The following is an 18,569-nucleotide window of genomic DNA, read 5'->3' as shown; positions in this document are numbered from 1 at the left end:
CATTGCTCTCTACAGCTCCCTGAAAAGAGGCTGGAGCCAGGCAGGTTCTGGTTTCTTCCTCCAAGGACTGAGAGACAGGATGAGAGGAAACTGCCTCAGGATGCACCTGGGGAAGTTCAGGTTGGACATGAGAAACAATATATTCCTCAAAGTGGTTGTCTGGATTGGCCCAGGCTGCCCAGGACAGTGGTGGAGTCTCCATCCCTGGAGGGGTTTCGAAGCCATAGAGATGTGGTGCTGAGGGCCATGGTTTATCACCAGACTTGATGAAGTTAGATAGTGGCTGGACTCAATGGTCAGAAAAGTCTCGTCCAGCTAAAACATGGTTCTAAAAAAATAGGTAGAGTTTAATGAATCCTGAAACAGAAGATTTTATTTGCATTTAATTGGACTGATTTAGGACTAATGTAGTTTGCATTACTTTCCAAACACATTTGTGGTTTTGCTGTTTGTTTCTTTTTGCCTCTCTGAAGGTTTGATGGAGATGTGATCACAACAGACGAGAGGATCCGGACACTGGCTCAGAAATGGCAGCCCAGCAAGCGCCTGAGGCTGGAGGAGCAGAGCTCAAAAGCTGTAGACACAGATATGATCATCTTGCCATGCCTGGTACTTGAAGCTCCACACAGAGGAGCAGTTGTGTAGTCATTCAGTCAGTTCTGTTCAGCAGCTTCAAACCTGGGATTATCATTTGTTTTTTTAACGTTTGACGTCAAGAGGCTGGGGCCAGACCCTTGTCAGTGGTGCCCAGGGACAGGACAAGGGGCAAGGCAAACTGGAACCCAGGAGGTTCCATCTGAGCAGGAGAAACTAGTTTGGGGTGAGGGTGCTGGAGGCCTGGATCAGGCTGCCCAGAGAGGTTGCGGAGTCTCCTTCTCTGCAGAGATTCCAAACCCCCCTGGCCATTGGGATCCTGGTCAAGCTGCTCTGCTTTAGTGGGCATTGGACTGGATGATCTCCAGAGGTCCCTTTCAACTCCACCATGCTGTGGTTCTGGAATTTCTCCCTTAAGGAAATGAGAGAATTTGAGTCTCAGGTCAGCTCTGATTGCAGGCTGTCATTTCCTCTCCTTCTGCAAGAGAGATTGTATCTGATTCCTGTAAGCTTATCTCCTCAGTGTTACTGCTTTAGCATTTTGTTGTTATCTTGCAGTAATTTCAGCAGGAACTAGGAAGCAGAGGATGTCTCTTGTGGAGCAGACCCTGCGCTTGCACGCTTTAGGTTTTGCATACCAGCATGATCCCACAGCTCTGCTTTATTGTGGCTGCTGGTTCCTGGCTGTGTGCTATCACCAGCAGAGCTCTCTCAGTTGCACAGCAAAGTGATCAGGGGCTTCCTGAAGTAGTTTCACATAATTACAAGATGGGAAATAGGCCTTAAACAGTTTATAGAGAGGCTGTGAAATACCTACCTCTGGAAATTCTCCAAACTTCCCTGGGCAAAAGCCTTGGTTTTGAAGTTGGTTCAGCTTTAAGGACCAGAGGATCTCCACAGTTTCCTCCCAACCTGATTCACTCCATGTCACAAATGGAGCACTTGGCTGCTTTACCCCTGTAGGTCAGCTTAAATCAATGCTTCTGGTTGGAGTTCTGAGTGCTGTTTCCACTGCTCTGTGGAGCCATGGATGTATGTGTTGGCAGAAACAGCCCAGAAGGCATCTGTGGCCTGGGCTGCATCAAAAGATGTGTGGGCAGCAGGACAAGGAGGGGATTCTGCCCCTCTGCTCTTCTGACACGCCACCTGGAGTGCCAGGTGTCTTGTGCCTGGTGCCCCCAGCTTTCCAAGAAGGACATGGAACTATTGGAGAGGGCTCCAGAGGAAGCTACAAAAATTATCAAAGGGATGGAGAACCTCTCCTATGGGGACAGGCTGGGAGAGTTGGGGCTGTTCAGCCTGGAGAAAAGAAGGCTCCAGGGAGACCTTAGAGCAGCCTCCAGTACCTGAAGGGGCTCCAGGAGAGCTGGGGAGGGACTTTTGACATGGGCTGGGAGTGCCAGCATGAGGAACAATGGTTTGAAACTGGAGCAGGGTAAATTTAGATTGGACATTAGGAAGAAATTCTTGGTAGTGAGGGTGGGGAGACACTGAAACAGTTTTCCCAGGGAGGCTGTGGCTGCCTCCTCTCAGGAGGTGTTCAAGGCCAGGCTGGATGAGGCCTTGAGCAACCTGGGTTGGTGGGAGGTGTCCCTGCCCATGCAAGGGTTGGAACTGGATGAGCTTTAAGGTCCCTTCCAACTCCAGCCTTGCTATGATGATAGTTCTCTGAAGCAGTCTCTCTGAGGGTTTCTGCCCCTCTGGGTGTCAGAGCTCTGACTGCTCTGTTCTTTGCATTTGATTTTTCCATGTGTAGAAGACAAATTAATTTGTCAGTTTAGCTTGCAGCCTGAGGGACAGGTCAGGTACCCTGATGTAAGGAGATAAGTTGAGAGCCTATTTTCAACCTTGCATTTCTTCTTTTTTTTGCAGTCGAAGCCTGTGCTCTGTGACAAAGCCACAGAAGAAAGCAACCCAGTGGCCCAGAAGCTGATAACCAACACAGAGAGCGACCTGCAGCTCAGCTACGCCAAGCAGCGCCGCACCAAGAGCTCCATCCTGCTGCACAAGGAGCTGGACTCCAGGAGCAAAAGGGCTGTCAGGGACTACCTGTATCGTGTCAATGAGGCCACTGCTGTGCTCTATGCCAGGCATGTGCTGGCATCCTTGTTGGCTGAGTGGCCAGATGACGTGGCAATCAGTGAAGAAATCCTGGATCTTAGTGGCCCAGCCCACATGACATACATCCTGGACATGCTTATGCAGCTGGAGGAAAAGCAGCTGTGGGAAAAAGTAAGTGGATCTCACTGCTCCATGTGGACAGGCCCTGTGCCTGTTGCCATGAGCCTCTGCTGAGCACAAATACTGCACTTTCTTTTTTAAAGTAAATGGGAACTCCAAAATTTAAATGAGTTCTGAAAAGAAACAGCAGAAGTCTGTCAGAGCCTTGACGGACTGGTTTGGGTAATGGGAAACCTGGCTCTGTGGAGAGAGCTCCAAATTGTCACTTAGGTGGCCACAAAGGCCATCAGCATCCTGCCTTGGATCAGCCATGGTGGTGTGGCCAGCAGGACTGGGCAGGGATTGTCTCTCTGTACTCAGCACTGGTGAGGCCACATCAGTTCAGTTCAGGGCCCTCATTCCAAGGACATTGAGGGCTGGAGGGGGTCCAGAGAAGGGCAACAAAGCTGGTAAGGGTTTGGAGAACAGGGCTTGGGAGGAGCAGCTGAGGGAGCTGGGGGTGTTCAGTCTGGAGACTCATTGCTCTCTACAGCTCCCTGAGAGGAGGCTGGAGACAGGTGGGGGTGGGCTCTTCTCCCAAGGAACTTAGAGGAAATGGCCTCAAGTTGCCCCAGGGGAGCTTTAGGTTGGACATAAGAAGAAACTTCTTCACTGAAAGGGTTCTCAAAGCCTGGCACAGGCTGCCCAGGGAGGTGGTTGCATCCCCATCCTGGAGGTGCTGAGGGTCATGGTTTAGCACCAGGCTTGGCAAAGCTGCAGAATGGTTGGACTGGGTGAGCTTAAAGGGTTTTGCAAGCAAAACAATTCCATGATTCTAGGATTAAAACTCAGGTAGGAGGGAGCTGTATGGAGAAATAAATCTTGTAGAGAACTTGGTGCCAGAGGTAGTCTGCTGGAAAGCTGCTTCCTGTGAGAGCCATGTGGAGATTGTGATGTTTGCTCCTCCATTGATGAGGTGACTGCTGCCATGGGGGATGTCAATGGAATGTTGTGATGAAAATGTCAGCTCAGTGCTTCACAGGATTTGAAGAAGATCAGGTGCTGAGAATCTTCAAAAAGGAATTAAAAACAAACCAGAAGGCATCACTCTGGTGCACTGAACCAACAGTCTGCTCTCCTCTGGACTCCCAACATGTGACCTGCCTCCCACATCTCACCTTAAAAAAAATAGGAGTACAGAGTTTAGCTGGAGGAGGTCTGAAAAAGAGTGCAGGGAGGATTAAAGCATGGAACATGCTCTGCTCTTATGAGACCCCCACCTTCAGCACTGTGTCCGCCTCTGGTGTCTCAGCACAGGAGCTGCTAGAGCAGGTGCAGAGGATGCCAGAGATGGTCAGAGGGCTGGGGAACCTCTGCTATTGGGACAGGCTTGGGAGAGCTGGGGCAGTTCAGCCTGGAGAAGAGAAGGCTCCAGGGAGACTTTAGAGCATCCTGAATGGAGCTGGGGAGGGACTTTGGGCAAGGACTGGGTGTGCCAGGATCAGGGTCAATGGCTTTGAACTGGAAGAGGGGAGATTGAGAATGGGGATGAGGAAGAAATTCTTGCCAGTGAGTGTGGGGAGACTCTGGAACAGGTAGCCCAGGGAGGTTGTGGATGCCTCCTGCCTGGAGGTGTTCAAGGCCAGGTTGGATGAGGCTTTGAGCAACCTGTGCTGGTGGGAGGTGTCCCTACCCATGGCAGGGGGTTGAAACTGGATGAGCTTTGTATTCCCTTCCAACCCAACCCATTCTGTGATTCTATGAACCAAGCAGCCTTCTTCATCCTGGATCTTTGCTCTGTGGGGGCAATGAGGGAGAAGGAAGGGTAGTGCCAAGGTCTGTTCCTCTTTCCATGTCCTTGTAAACCAGTAGGCAGCATATGAAAGTTGACAGCCAGTGTGATTCACTGGTCCTCCCAGTAAGAAAACAAAGGAGTGTCAGGTTAAGGTAATAACTGGCAGGTCCAAAGCAAACCCAAAGAACTGGGTGCTGACACAGTGTCATTGACATGGCCCCAGGGTGTTTGTGCAGGCTGAGAACATTGCAGGGTGAGCTGATAGAAGAAAAACACTGAAGTGTAGCCTTGGGCTGCTCTGCAAGCCTGTGGAGGCAGAAGGCACAGCCAGAAGCTATGCCACATGCTGCTTTTGGGTTTGGAACTTGTTTTCCCCAATAACTTGTTTTTTGGCTGATTTGGAGATGGATCTTTTGCTGTAGTATGAACTTTGTAGGAGTTAAGAAATGGCAGCCAAAGAGAGGTAGCAGGTGGCTGGAATGGCCTGGAGAAAGCCCTGACACTGGAATCCTGCCCCTCCAGGCTTTGTGAGCCTTTGGAAAATAAGAAAAAAGGGGAAACTCAGGTTGTTCTGAATTCATGGATTCATGGAATGGTTGAGGTTGGAAGGGACCTTCAAGCTCATCCAGTTCCAACCCCCTGCCATGGGCAGGGACACCTCTCAACTAGCTCAGGTTGCTCAAGGCCTCAGCCAAACTGGTCTTGAACACCTCTGGGGAGAGGGCATCCACAGCCTCCCTGGGCAACCTGCTCCAGTGTCTCTCCACCCTCACTGAAAAGAGTTATCAGAACATAATAAGAACAATAAATAGATGATGATGATGATGATGATGATGATGTGCTGCAAGATTGCACAACACGTTTGTTTGTGAAGACACAGCTCTTGCATCCACTGCTTCCAGAAACTGTCCCCACCCAACAAACCCAACCATTCCTTCTCATACCCAGACTCGGGTGTTTTGGATGTTAACCCAGCTGAAATTCTATACCAGCCCAGAGCTGTAGGTGTCTGTGAAGGTGTCTGTTCTGCCTGTTCAGGTTCTTTAGTTTACAGCTTTAGTTGTGCATTACCCTTGCTTTGGGGAAAGAGATATAGCTAACAGCTCTCATGTTTTTGTCAGGCAAAGACTGGAAAATCTGCAACAGGATAAAGTCTTCTGCACTTAGGGAGAATCTGAGAGTGCTAGAGGTTGGAAGGGAGCTCCAGAGATAGAGTCCAAGCCCCTGCAAAGCAGGACCACTTAGGGCAGGCCACACAGGATCATGTCCAGATGGGTTTTGAAGATCTCCAGAGCAGACCTGCAGTCATCATTGGTGAACTGGGCTTGTTTAGAAGGGCAACAAAGCTGGTGAACAGGGCTGGGGAGGAGCAGCTGAGGGAGCTGGGGGTGTTCGGTCTGGAGAAAAGAAGGCTGAGGGGAGACCTTATTGCTCTCTACAGCTCCCTGAAAGGGGGTTGGAGCCAGATGGGGATTGGGCTCTTCTCCCTAGTCTCAGGTGATAGAAGGAAAGGAAATGACCTGAAATTGTGCCAGGGGAGGGTTATGTTGGAGAGGTGGAAACATTTCTCTGCTGCAGGAGTGGTCAGGGATTGGAACGGGCTGCCCAGGAAGGTGGTGGAGTCCCCATCCCTGGAGGTGTTCAGTGACGCTTGGGGACATGGTTTAGTGGCCGTGGTGGTGCTGGGGTGATGGTTGGACTCGATCTTGGAGCTCTTCTCCAACCCAAACAATTCTCTCTCATTCTTACTTATAGCTTGACTCTCTTCCAAACTGTTGTGTGGCTGGACATGAGTCGCGTCAGTCATCCAGACGTGGCTGGTAAGTGTTGTTTTGGGAGCAGATGGTACTCATGGGATGTTCTGCTTCTTCCCAGATTCTACAGAAAGTCCTGCATGGGTGCAGTGAGGGCATGCTGGGGACAATGGCACTGACAGCCTGCCAGTTCATGGAGGAGCCGGGCATGGCCGTGCAGATGCGCGAATCCAAACACCCCTACAACAACAACACCAACTTTGAGGTCGGTTCTGCTGCTGAGCACTGCAGGGGGGGTCAGGAGAAACATCATGGTGGGCAGAGCAGAAGTCTTACTGTGTTCCATGTCTATATCTATGGGACTCATGCTTGGAGCACCTGGGAAGTGTCTCTGCAGTCTTGTTGTGGAAAAGGTTGATGTCCCCTGCAATGCTCCAGGGTTGGGACAGAGTGGCTAGAAACTGCCCAGAGGGAAAGGGGCTGGGGGTGCTGAGCAGCAGCTAGCTGGTAATGAGCCAGGCTGTGCCCAGGTGGCCAAGAAGGCTACCAGCATCCTGGCCTGGATCAGCAATGGTGTGGCCAGCAGGAGCAGAGCAGCGATTGTCCCCCTGTGCTGGGTAATGGTGAGGCCACCCCTCAAATCCTGGGATCAGTTCTGGGGCCCTCACTCCTAGAAGAACATTCAGAGGCTGGAGCAGGTCCAGAGAAGTGCAACAAAGCTGGACAAGGATCTGGAGGACAGGGCTGGGGAGGAGCAGCTGAGGGAGCTGGGGATATTCAGTCTAGAGAAGAGGAGGCTGAGGGGAGACCTCATTGCTCTCTGCAGCTCCCTGAAAGGAGGCTGGAGCCAGGTGGGGGTTGGGTTCTTCTCCCAAGGAACAACTTATGGGACAAGAAGAAACTATCTTGAGTTGTCCCAGGGACAGTTTAAGTTGGACATGAGGAACAATTGCTTCCCCAAAACATTTGTCAAAGCCTGGCCCAAGCTGCCCAGCAGGTTTTCAAAGCCATGGAGATGTGGTGCTGAGGGACATAGTTTGGTGGTGACCTGGCAGTGCTGGGGTAAAGGTTGGACTTAATGATCTTCAAGGCTTTTTCCAAAGCCTGTGGATTTGGTTCTATGCCTGAGGCCTTGCCCTGTAAGGAAATCTGCTCTGTCAGGCATCTGGGTCTGGTGCTAATGGGATCCTGGAAACATGCATAACCTAGAGGTGCATTCCACACCTGTCAGCAACAGGTCAGCTTCTGAAATGGTTCAGGGCTTTAGTGAGCAAATATTCCTACCCTTTCCTCCACTAGTCTGTTCCAGCTGGCCTGGTGCTGTTAGACCCAAGCTAGGAGTAGAATCTTTCTTGCATTTCTCATTTGGGACCATCTTCTCCAGCCATAAACCATTCTGAGTTTTGTTTTTTTGTTTTTAAACCCTGCTGGATGTCCTGATGGAGCTGGGAAGGTAAACCACTGCCTCTGGGCAGCCCTGGCATTTTTAATGGTGCTTGCAGCTCTAAGGCTTCTGAGTTTGATTGATGTAAACTGCACCTAAACCTTTGAGTTTTGGCTGTGACATCAACATCTGCCACAATTCATGCTTTCAGAACACCAAAGCCTTGCTAGCAACTACTGCTACATGCTCACCAACTAATGCAGACAGCAGGCCATGCAGTACTGGGGTTCAGTAGTAATTAGTTCTGGATACAAACATTGAAGGGTGAGGTTTTCTCCCATGAAGATGCTTTAATATAGAACCACAGAGGTTGGCAGAGACCTTTGAGATCACCAAGTTCAACCACTCACCCAAAGCTCACAATGCCATGCTGCTAAGTCACCACCACTAAACCATGTCCCTCAGCACCATGTCCATGCAGCTTTTAAACACCCACAGGGATAGTGACTCCACCAGCTCCCTGGACAGCCTGGGCCAGTGCCTGAGAACCCTTGTTGGGAAGGAATTGTTCCTGCTGTTCACTAGGCCTCCTTTTATTTTCGTATGGTGAAAATATCTTCTTGGTGCTACAGTATCCAGAGGTGATGTGTTTCTTTCCCAGGACAAAGTTCACATTCCGGGTGCTATCTACCTCTCAATCAAGTTTGACTCCCAGTGTAACACAGAAGAAGGCTGTGATGAGCTGCTGATGGCCAGCAGCAGTGACTTCCAGCAGGATCGGCACAGCTTCAGTGGGTCCCCACAGAAGTGGAATGACTTTGAGCTGCCAGGTGACTCCAGTGTCCCCAAGTGCTGATGTTGAGATGATGCTGCTATCTGGTACTTGAGAGAAGCTCCTGAAAGATGAGAGTTCAATGTGGTTGTCCATGAGATACGTGGGCAAGAGAAGGATTCTCTTCACATCTGTTTGCTCTGAGTTGCTGCTCAGTTCTATGAGTCAGAGTCCTGGAGCAGGCTGCCCAGAGCGGTTGTAGAGTCTCCTTCTCTGGAGAGCTTCCAAAGCCACCTGGGCATTGATCCTGGGCAAGCTGCTGTGGATGCCCTGCTTTAGCAGGGGGTTGGACTGGATGATCTCCAGAGGTCCCTACAACCACCACCATGCTGGGGTTCTATTTCTTAAAAGCTTCCTTATCTCTTGCTCTGATTGACCTTTTTTTTCCATGCCTCATTCAAAGCGGGCACTTAGCTACTGGAAACAAAGTTTGATCTTGATTCTGTTCCAAGCCAGTCCTTGCTCTGCACAACATTCACTGACATTGTTTCTGCCTTGCCTTGCTTTCCACAGGAAGCACATTTTTTCTATCAAAACAAAAGAAACGGCCAGGCTTATCTCCTGCCTCTGTGCTCCACCAGTGCGGAGACAGAGCCCGTGCCAGCGCCTTGGCTCCACTTGGTGCTGCAGAGCACAGCTGAACAGAAATCAGGCATTTGACTTGTCAGCTTCAGTCTGCAGGGGTTTGATAACACTCAAACATCCACTCTGCTATGGTGAGACATCGCCTGGAGTATGGTGTCCAGCTCTGGGACCCTACAAGACAGACATGGACCTGATGGAGCAGGTCCAGAAGGGGCCAAAAAGATGATCAGAGGGCTGGAGAACCTCTGCTACAGGGACAGGCTGGGAGAGCTGGGACTGTTCAACCTGGAGAGGAGAAGGCTTCAGGGAAACCTTAGAGCTGAAATTTCAATATCTGAAGGGGACCTCCAGAAAGGCTGGGGAGGGACTGTTCAGAAGGGCCTGTGGGGATAGGATGAGGAGCAATGGTTTGAAACTAGAGCATGGCAGATTGAGGTTGGACATCAGGAGGAAGCTCTGCACAGTGAGGATGGTGAGACACTGGAACAGGTGATGTGGCCCTGGGCAGCCTGATGTAGTTGGAGATGTCCCTGCTGACTGCAGGGGGTTGGACCTTTGTATGACCTTTGGGGGTCGCTTCCAACCCAAAGCAATCTGTGAACACTGTGGCAAATGGCAGTGAGCTGAAGGACCTCACTTCACCCTAACCTTCTGTCACGGTGTTTTAACCCACACTGAGCACCACAGGTAGCTTTTCACTTTGAGTCCTGTCAGGAGCTGTACATAGATTTTTAGGAACTTGTTTAGCAGAAGGGTTTGGGTTGTAAGGTGCACATTAGAAATGTGCCTTTTCAAGAAATGTTTTTGATTTTTATGACCTCTCTGTCCTCCTTTTCCTCCCAAATAGCTACAGAAGTCTGTCAAGAAACTGAACTTTGAGGCCCATTGTTTTCAGCAGCCTTGGCTGTGAAACATGAGTTTCACCTTCTGACACTTTATTTCCAGCCAAGGCTGTTTGGGTTTGGGTTCTTGATCTGGACAGGCTACAGAGCTGGGCAGAGGGAATCTCATTGGAGTTCACCAAAGGCCAGTGCAGTGTCCTGCCCCTGGGAAGGAACAATCTCCTGCAGCAGGACAGGTGAGGGAGGACCTGCTGGGAAGCAGCTCCAAGGAGAAGGACCTAGGAATGCTGGGGAACAATACATTCCCCATGAGCCAGCAACATGCCCTGGTGGCCAAGAAGGCCAAAGGTGTCCTGGGGTGCATGAAGAAGAGTGCGGGCAACAGGGCAAGGGAGGTCCTTATCCCTCTCTACTCTGCCCTGTGGAGGCCACATCTGTAGTCCTGGATCCAGTTCTGGACTCCCCAGTTCAAGAGGGACAGGGAACTGCTGGAGAGAGTGCAGGGGAGGCTGCAAAGCTGCTGAGGAGCCTGGACCATAGGAACAGAAACTGAGAGCCCCGGGGGTGTGAGCCTGGAGAAGAGCAGCCCCAGAGGGGATCTGAGCAATGCTCAGCAAGAGCTAAAGAAGCTGTGGGGGGCAAGAGGCTGGGGCCAGACTCCTGCCAGTGGTGCCCAGAGACAGGACAAGGGGCAGTGGGCACAGACTGGAACCCAGGAGGTTCCATATGAAGAGGAGGAGAAAGTTGTGTGGTGTGAAGGTGCTGGAGGCCTGGGCCAGGCTGCCCAGAGAGGTTGTGGAGTGTCCTTCTCTGCAGAGCTTCCAAAGCCACCTGGTTATGTTCCTGTGTGATCTTCTTTAGGTGATCCTCCCTTGGCAGGGGTATTTGACTCTATCTGGAGGTCCCTTCCCACCTCTACCATTCAGAAACTCTTTGATTCTTCTGGGTAGTTGAGACATTATCCTTGAAAATATCTTTCTGGTGTGGGACCATTCAGCTTCCTGTTTGTCATAGTTCTGTGCATGTCAGAGTTATCTGCAAACCCAAGATCCCTGCTCTGGAATCCCAACATTTAGGATTCATTTCTACCAAAGTTGCCATTTCAGTCACATTTGTGACAGCAAAACTCACTCCCAAGGTGGTAACTGGATTTTCCTTCCTTCTCTTGCACACAGGAGACACCCTCTATTACAGGTTCACTTCTGACATGAGCAACACTGAGTGGGGTTACAAGTTCACAGTGACTGCAGGACATCTGGGGAGGTTCCAGACAGGTAAGCAAGCTCAGAAGGTGTTCAAAGGACTTTGGGGACTTATTTGACTTGTACTTATCCCTTTGCTTTTTTTGACTTAGAATTTGCTTTCTCCAGTGTTTTGGAGTTTGATTAATTTGCTCAAGTTCAAGTTGATTGATGTGTGTTTGTGCTAGAAATTTCTTCAGAGAGCTTTGGAACCTCCAGTTCCAGTGATGCCATTTGCCTTCAAAGCCTGATTCTGTGACAGTCATCACGCTCAGAATTTAGTCAGCACTGTAACTGGCACCAGAAATCCTGCTAATTGTTTTTAAAAAAGTCATCCATTCAAACAGGCTGGTTCTGGGTCTGAGCTCTAGACAGAACTGGGAAGGTTTTGTTCATTAGTTTTAGAGTTTTAATGAAGCTGAGGCTTGAGGCTGGTGGGTGATAGGCAATCAGCAAACCTCTGCTGCTGGTCACACAGCAGGTTTTGTTTGCCTTTATTTGGGCAAAACTTTGATTTCAGCTAATATTCATCCTGATTTTTATCTCAAGTTTTCATAGAATCATTCAGGTTGGAAAAGGCCCCTGGGATCATCACCTTCAACCATTGACCTATTCTGTAAAGCTCACCTCCAAACCATATCCCCAAGCATCACATCTAAACCACCTGTAAACACCTCCATGGATGGGGACTCAGCCACCTTCCTGGGCAGCTTGTGCCAATGTCTGACCACTCTTGCTGGGAAAAAGTTGTGATATCAGGATGTCATCTGGAATGATCTCAGAGTTTTCTTTGGTGTTTTCTTTGCTAGTTTCTTGCTTGCCAGAGCAAGAGGCGAGGCATCATTCTTGGTGAGCCATTGGAACAGCCTGCCCAGGGAGATGGCTGAGTCCCCATCCATGGAGGTGTTCAAAAAACAAACAAATGTGGCACTTCAAGACGTGGTCCAATGGCCATGGAGGTGCTGGGTAGAAGATTGGATGTCTCAAAGGTGTTCCCCAACCTTGAAAATTCTAAGAATACTTAGTGAGAGAGGAGAAGACTGAACCTAGGATCAGAATGGCTTCCTACGAAGTCACAGCTGTTTGAATTTCCTTTCTTTGCAGGGTTTGAGATTCTGAAGCAGATGCTGTCAGAGGAAAGGGTTGTTCCTCACCTCCCCCTGGCCAGAATCTGGGAGTGGCAGGTGGGGGTAGCCTGCCGCCAGACCGGCCACCAGCGGCTGAAGGCCATCCACTTGCTCTTGAAGATAGTGCAGTGCAGCACCCAGAGGTAAGGGCACCCTGCTGTCTTCTGCTCTAAAAAAAAGGCAAAGGGCAGGAGAAGAAAAAGTGAGAAGGCAGAAAACCATGACATGCTTCCAAGAAGTGCTGGATTCTCCTACCTCGGACAGTTTAAAAACTCGGCTTGACAGGGTGCTGGGTCACCTTGTTTCAACCACACTGACCTAGAAAGGTTGGACCAGATGATCTTTGGGTCTCTTCCAACGTGGCCTTCTGGGATTCTGATTCTGTGAAAGAGGTGTTACACAGAATCCCAGTGTGGTGGGGTTTGGAAGGAACCTCTGGAGATCATCTAGTCTAACCCCCCTGCTAAATCAGGGTCACCCACAGCAGGTTACACAGAATTTGCTTTGTCATTCAATTTACAGTGCTTGGAGGGCAGAAATTTGTTGTTAGGGGAGGGTTTTTTTTAAGATATTTTCTATTCTTTCTTGGCTTTTAAAAAAGACTCATTGAGTTGAAATGCTATAAAAAAAAAAATCACCCTGAAACAGAACAAAAAATAGATTTCCTCTCTGTGAGGAGTAAAGGCTGAGAGCCATGGGGCTGTTGAGCCTGGGGGACAAGAGGCTGGGGTCAGACTCTTGTCAGTGGTGCCCAGGGACAGGACAAGGGTAGTGGGCACAGACTGGAACCCAGCAGTCACACTGTGCCCTATTTGCATAGTCTGTCAAGTCAGACTTGACAGTTAAGGTGAGGATGGAGTCATGCAGTGGTGGAATGCTGCTCTGGCTCTCTGTAAAGCAAAGAACTGTTCAGTTGTTGTTCCACCGCTCAGCCTGCAAGGCAGTTGTAGAAGAGCTAAGTGTAGCCATGCTTAGGGATGCCAGGGGTGTTCCTTAGGAAAATTCACACTCAGACACTGAGCTGTTCTAGTGCTGTGCAGATGGGTCCAGTCCCAAGAACTCCACAGAAATGGTAGAAACTGGAATGCTGGGAAGCTGACACTCAGCTCATTTGTCACAGAATCATAGAACCAGAGGTTGGAAGGGACCTCCAAGCATTGAGTCCAACTCCCCCTGCCAAAGCAGGATCACCTAGGAGAGGTAACACAGGAACACACCCAGGTGGGTTTGGAAAGTCTCCAGAGAAGGAGACTCCACAACCTCCTCATCCTATCTGCCTGATAAGTGACATTTGGGTTAGCTGACTTGAGCTCAAGAGCAGGAAGGAGGCAGGCTTGGGACTCTTTGTGAAGCTAGATACAATCTTTTCTGTCTGCTGTGTGGCAGTGCTGTGGCACAGGGTTGTGCCATTCCCAGAGCATTTAGCACAGTGAGGTCTCCAGGTATTTTCAAGGCCTCATTTCAGGAGTCTGCTTAGTTTTGTGGAAGTCAGTTAGACATCTTCATGGGTATGAGGTTTGCTCCTCTTCACCCATCCAGAATGAAGTTTAATTTGCTGAAACACTTGGCTGGATGTAGATATTAAAATAGAACCATAGATTCCCTGAGTGGTTGGGATTGGAAAGGACCTTAAAGCTCATCCAGTTCCAACCCCCTGCCATGGGCTGGGACACCTCCCACCAGCCCAGGTTGCTCAAGGCCTCATCCAGCCTGGCCTTGAACACCTCCAGGGAGGGAACATCCACAGCCTCTCTGAGCAACCTGTTCCAGTGTTTCCCCACACTTACTCTCAAGAATTTCTTCCTCATCTCCAGCCGCAATCTGCCCTCAAGCTTCAATCCATTGCCTCTAATCTCATCACAGCCAGTCCTTGGGTAAGTCTTGTGTTTCTTCCCTGGTACATCTGTCAGAACTCTGTGGTCATCATCTCCTCTTGAATGTTTGATCTTCCCTCCCAGAAGCAGGATCAGATAGAGGTTGTTCACTGTCTCATCACTATTTCATTCAAATTCTGGTGTGTTTTTTTGTTTCGGTTTGGTTTTTTTTTTTTTTCAGGGACTGTGACCTCACCTTGTTGAAGCCACTTTGGCAGCTTTTCACCCATATGGAAAACAACTTGTGTCAAGACATGGCCAAGCCTGGCATTCTCCTTCCTCTTCATCGTGCACTGGCAGAGCTCTTCTTCGTGACAGAAAACAGAGTTGCTGTAAGCACTTCCTGGGGGTTTGGCCACCCTCTGTGCAGGGCTAAAACAGTACAATTTGCCTTCATCTTAGCAAAGTTCCTCAGAGCTTTGGAAACATTCAGTGCTCCACAATCATTAACATCTTCATCTTTTGGAGTCTAGAGGGGCAAGCTCTTGCTTTCGGCATCATGGGAACTTAAGTAATAGCCCTGACTTTTCCTTGTGCAATGAAGACATTAGGCCCTGCAGCCACTCTTTGATACGAGAGTAATGCTGATTTCATCATTAATTCAGAGCTATTTGAATGTGTTTTTCCTTGATTTGATTTTGAGCATTACACATGAACAGTCTCTACTGAACTGATCCCTGTGGTCACCAACCGTGCCCAGGAGAGACTAAATATGTAGCTCTGGTGCCTTTGGTTTTTGCTGTAATCATCAGCATTTGAATCTTAATTAGAGGGATGACATCTATGCTGGAAATGTTGATGCTCATTGAATGCTTTCTGGCTGCAGGAGCTTGGAACTCTACAGGAGTATTTGCTTGCCTTAAATACTGAAGATCATCTTCATCGCTGCACAGCACAGGTAAGGAGGTTGCACAACCCCACAGGTGTGGGCTTTGGTCATGTTTTTTCTGGCAGAGACAGCACAGAGTAGCAAGAGTTGGAAGGACCTCTGGAGATCCACAGCAGCTTGCCCAGGGTCACAATGGCCAGTGGGGGTTGGAATCTCTCCAGAGGAGATGACGCCACAACCTCTCTGGGCAGCCTGCTCCAGGCCTCCAGCACTCTCACACCAAACAACTCTCTCCTTCTGTTCAGATGGAACCTCCTGGGTTCCACTTTGTGCCCATTGCCCCTTGTACTGTCCCTACACACCACTGAACATAGCCTGGTCCCATCCTCCTGACACCCACCCTTGAAGCATTGAGGAGATCCCCCTCAGGCTGCTCTTTTCCAGGCTAAACAGCCCCAATTCTCTCAGCCTTTTCTCATCAAAGATGTTCCAGTCCCCTCCTCCTCCTCCTCGTAGCCCCAGGTAGAACCAAGATCTATTTGTGTTTAGTTACAGGGAGGATGTCTTTACAGCTTTGAACTGGGGAGAATCTTGGATGTGAGTTTTTGTTTTTCCTTCACTCTTCTAGGCCCTGAGGAACATTGCTGCTATCAGCCTTGCCATTAACTACCCCAACAAATCAACAGCTCTCTGGAATGTTTAGTACTGGCTCAGGCCGGAGTACATGGGATAGAGTAGTTTGTCCATAGGAACCTCAGAACAAACATCTTAACTCCTTTCAGAAAAAGTTCCTTCAGCATCATGAGCACTCTGCAGCCTTCCTTCTTTCCACCTTCATGTGGAATTTGTACCACTCAAAGCTCACTTCAACAGAAAAAGCACATCCTGAAGCAACTCATTTGTCGCCTACAGTCATGTATACACCTATTGTAGTATGTTAGAGTAAATAGAACAAGAGTTTCTTTTGTATCCAGAGGAAGTAAACTCTAGAAGGTAGCTGGAGGATGAAGATGGAAGGCCCCCAGCATTGCTGTCATCTGCTTCCAAGGAATCTTTGGTTGATGGAATGTGACAGCTTGGAAAGTGCTGCTGGACTCGGAGCAATGCCATCAGCAGCATCTCCAAGGTGTCACTGAAGTGGAACAGGCCAAGCAGAACCTGCTGGGCTGAGGCAGAAATGGGCCACACTTCAATCCTGTCATGTTGCTTTTGCTTTTGAAGGCTACTACTCAAGAGAAAGAACTTGAGTCCTTACCAAGCTACAAGCCGTAAACCAAATTCCAGTTAAAGGATTCCAGTTTCAGAGCATCCTCATGCAAGATGTTCCTCCTGTTCTCTGTTCCCATCAGCTGGAGCATCTCTTCTGACCTTCTTCATCTCCAATGTGTTGTTCTAGTCCATTAGAGCAGAGGGCTTCCCTTCACAGAGCAGGGCTGGTGGGAAGAGCTGAGGAATTTCCATGCTTCTTGAACACATTTTGACAAGAAGTGATTCATGAAGCCTTTCTTTTCCTTTGAATTATTTCAACACCAGTGGCTTCTGGAAGTTATTCTTGGCAGTGCTGAGAACCTGGAGTCCCAGCATTCAGGGTGGGTGTTAATGCTCAGTCCAGCCTGATCTCAGAGCAATATCAATGTTCCTCTGAGTGAGCAGGGAATGGATTGCAGACCTGTGCTGAAGTCAGTTGGCTTTCTCCCTGCTCAGCTGCACTGGGGCTTCCCTTTCAAAGAGTTCAGAAGAATGTGGAAGGATTTGGGGGTGCATTTTGTATGCACACAGGGTTGAGCTCCAGTATGAGTTCAGAGAACTTTGACTGCTCATTATTTTCTCCTTCCCTTGCTCACCATGGTGTTAAGATACAAAAAAGGCCACCAAGAACCTGAGTGGTTGTGTGAATGCAGTGCCTCTGTCAGGAGGGAATGTGCTTGCTGACCTTGCTTGGTCCAAAGTTGAGTGGTGCCTGAATCACAACATGCAGCATGCACAGGAGCACCATTCTGGGAGATGCTCTCTGAACTGGAGGACCTGGTGGCTGCACCTGAAGTTTTAGGAGTGGTCAGATTTCCCTCTGAGAGGGAAAAGTGCAGTTATAGATGCCCCAGATTTCAGATGGCCTCTAGTGCTGTGGTTCAAGATGTTTGGATTTCTGCTTAGCCAGGTGTATGCAAAGGGAATGCTGCTTCAGGGGTGAATTGGAATCAGGATGTGATCATCCTGAAAGACTTCAAACTGAAAGCCAAGAAGCACCATGCTGAAGGCATTGCCTTCAGGAGTGGAGTGGCCCTGCCATCAAATGAGAATGCCAGACTTCAGGGAAAAAAAAAAAAGTGCTGTTTAACTAAGACTGAAAGGAGGTGGAGAGAGACTGCTCTGAAAGCCCTCCATGAACATCCTGCAGGTGGAGGTCAAAGCCCTTCATCATTCCTGAACCAAATCATGATGGGAAGGGAATTGGGCTCATCTCTGACCCATGGATCCATTTGTTCCCACATCCAAGTAACCTCTCTGAGTTTGCAGGGATCCCTGAGGAGCCATTTCATGCATTCTAATAGCATGAATAAGAGCTGGGAGCAGGGAGTTGCTCCATCAAAAATGAGACATTCTTGAGTCTCCTTTAGGGAGCTGTGGTGATGGGAGAGGTGAGCATCCTGAGCTTGCTCCTCTTGAGCAGGACTTCACTGCCTCAGGGTGGATCCATGGCTGAGCAATCAAGGCTGTGCCATGGGCTGATTTGTTAAGGCATGTAGCATGCTGCTGAGATCTGCCTGCTTTAGTCCAAGAAGGCTTTTTTCTTTTCACATCAGGGATGAAGACTGTAAATAAGCCCTTCCCAGAACCTCTCCTGGCTCCATCACTCACATCTGTTTCTGTCAGACTCTCTTTTTGCTTTCTGGAGGAAGACTTGAGGCTGCAAGGATGACACAGGAGTGTTCCTTACTGGGCCTACCACCTAACTTACTCTACCAGCAGTAACTGGCCTCAGGAGTCAGCCCTCTTGTCCTGGAGGGACTGTTTAGGAGCAGTGTCCACTCCACAGTGATTTCTACCCACTAGATGGAACTGCAGGACTATGACCTGAGCTGACACTGAATCTGTTGCTGCCTTACAACTCAAGCTCTCATTATGGATTTAAGAGAAGAGAAACACTGATTTTTTTTCTTTTTCCTTTTTTTTTTCCTGTTTTTTCTTCTGCTAACATAAGAGAAAGAGAATGGCAGTAATGAATAGTCCCGTTCAACACACTTCAGACACCTTGCAGCAGTTCCAGGTGGATTGGATGAGACTGGATAGCCTAAAACTGCCTGGCAAACAGGAATGCTGAAAAACAAAACAATAAATGTGCCTAATCTAAACCAAGTTGTCCTGCCTGAGTCACCTCTGACGTGCTGAAACCAAACCCTCCTCTTCCTGATGCTCCACCTGACCTGCTGTCATCCAACACTGCAAACCAAGAGGCTTATCATTTCTTTCCTTAGCATGTTTGCTACTCTGCAGTTTCTATCAGTTGGTTAAAATCTGTCAAAACTTTCCCTTTATTCCCAGTCAGTTCCA

The 18,569-nt window shown here is 49.2% G+C and overlaps 1 protein-coding gene across 1 annotated transcript in view; it reads left to right on the top strand.

The window, feature by feature from the left end:
* The window catches only part of ZZEF1 (zinc finger ZZ-type and EF-hand domain containing 1), a 90,063-nt gene extending 71,708 nt beyond the window's left edge, over positions 1-18,355 (top strand). The window contains exons 47-55 of the mRNA XM_054394387.1: positions 474-609; positions 2,467-2,826; positions 6,425-6,568; positions 8,349-8,517; positions 11,122-11,220; positions 12,292-12,457; positions 14,370-14,520; positions 15,015-15,086; positions 15,646-18,355. Coding sequence (XP_054250362.1) covers positions 474-609; positions 2,467-2,826; positions 6,425-6,568; positions 8,349-8,517; positions 11,122-11,220; positions 12,292-12,457; positions 14,370-14,520; positions 15,015-15,086; positions 15,646-15,720 — 1,372 coding nt within the window. The 3' untranslated portion in view covers positions 15,721-18,355. The remainder of the gene's footprint in view (positions 1-473; positions 610-2,466; positions 2,827-6,424; positions 6,569-8,348; positions 8,518-11,121; positions 11,221-12,291; positions 12,458-14,369; positions 14,521-15,014; positions 15,087-15,645) is intronic.
* Positions 18,356-18,569: the final 214 nt, after the last annotated feature.

The sequence above is a fragment of the Indicator indicator genome, chromosome 30 (genome assembly GCF_027791375.1).
Source record: "Indicator indicator isolate 239-I01 chromosome 30, UM_Iind_1.1, whole genome shotgun sequence".
NCBI classification, from domain to species: domain Eukaryota; kingdom Metazoa; phylum Chordata; class Aves; order Piciformes; family Indicatoridae; genus Indicator; species Indicator indicator.
This window is presented reverse-complemented; position numbering and strand designations above follow the sequence as displayed.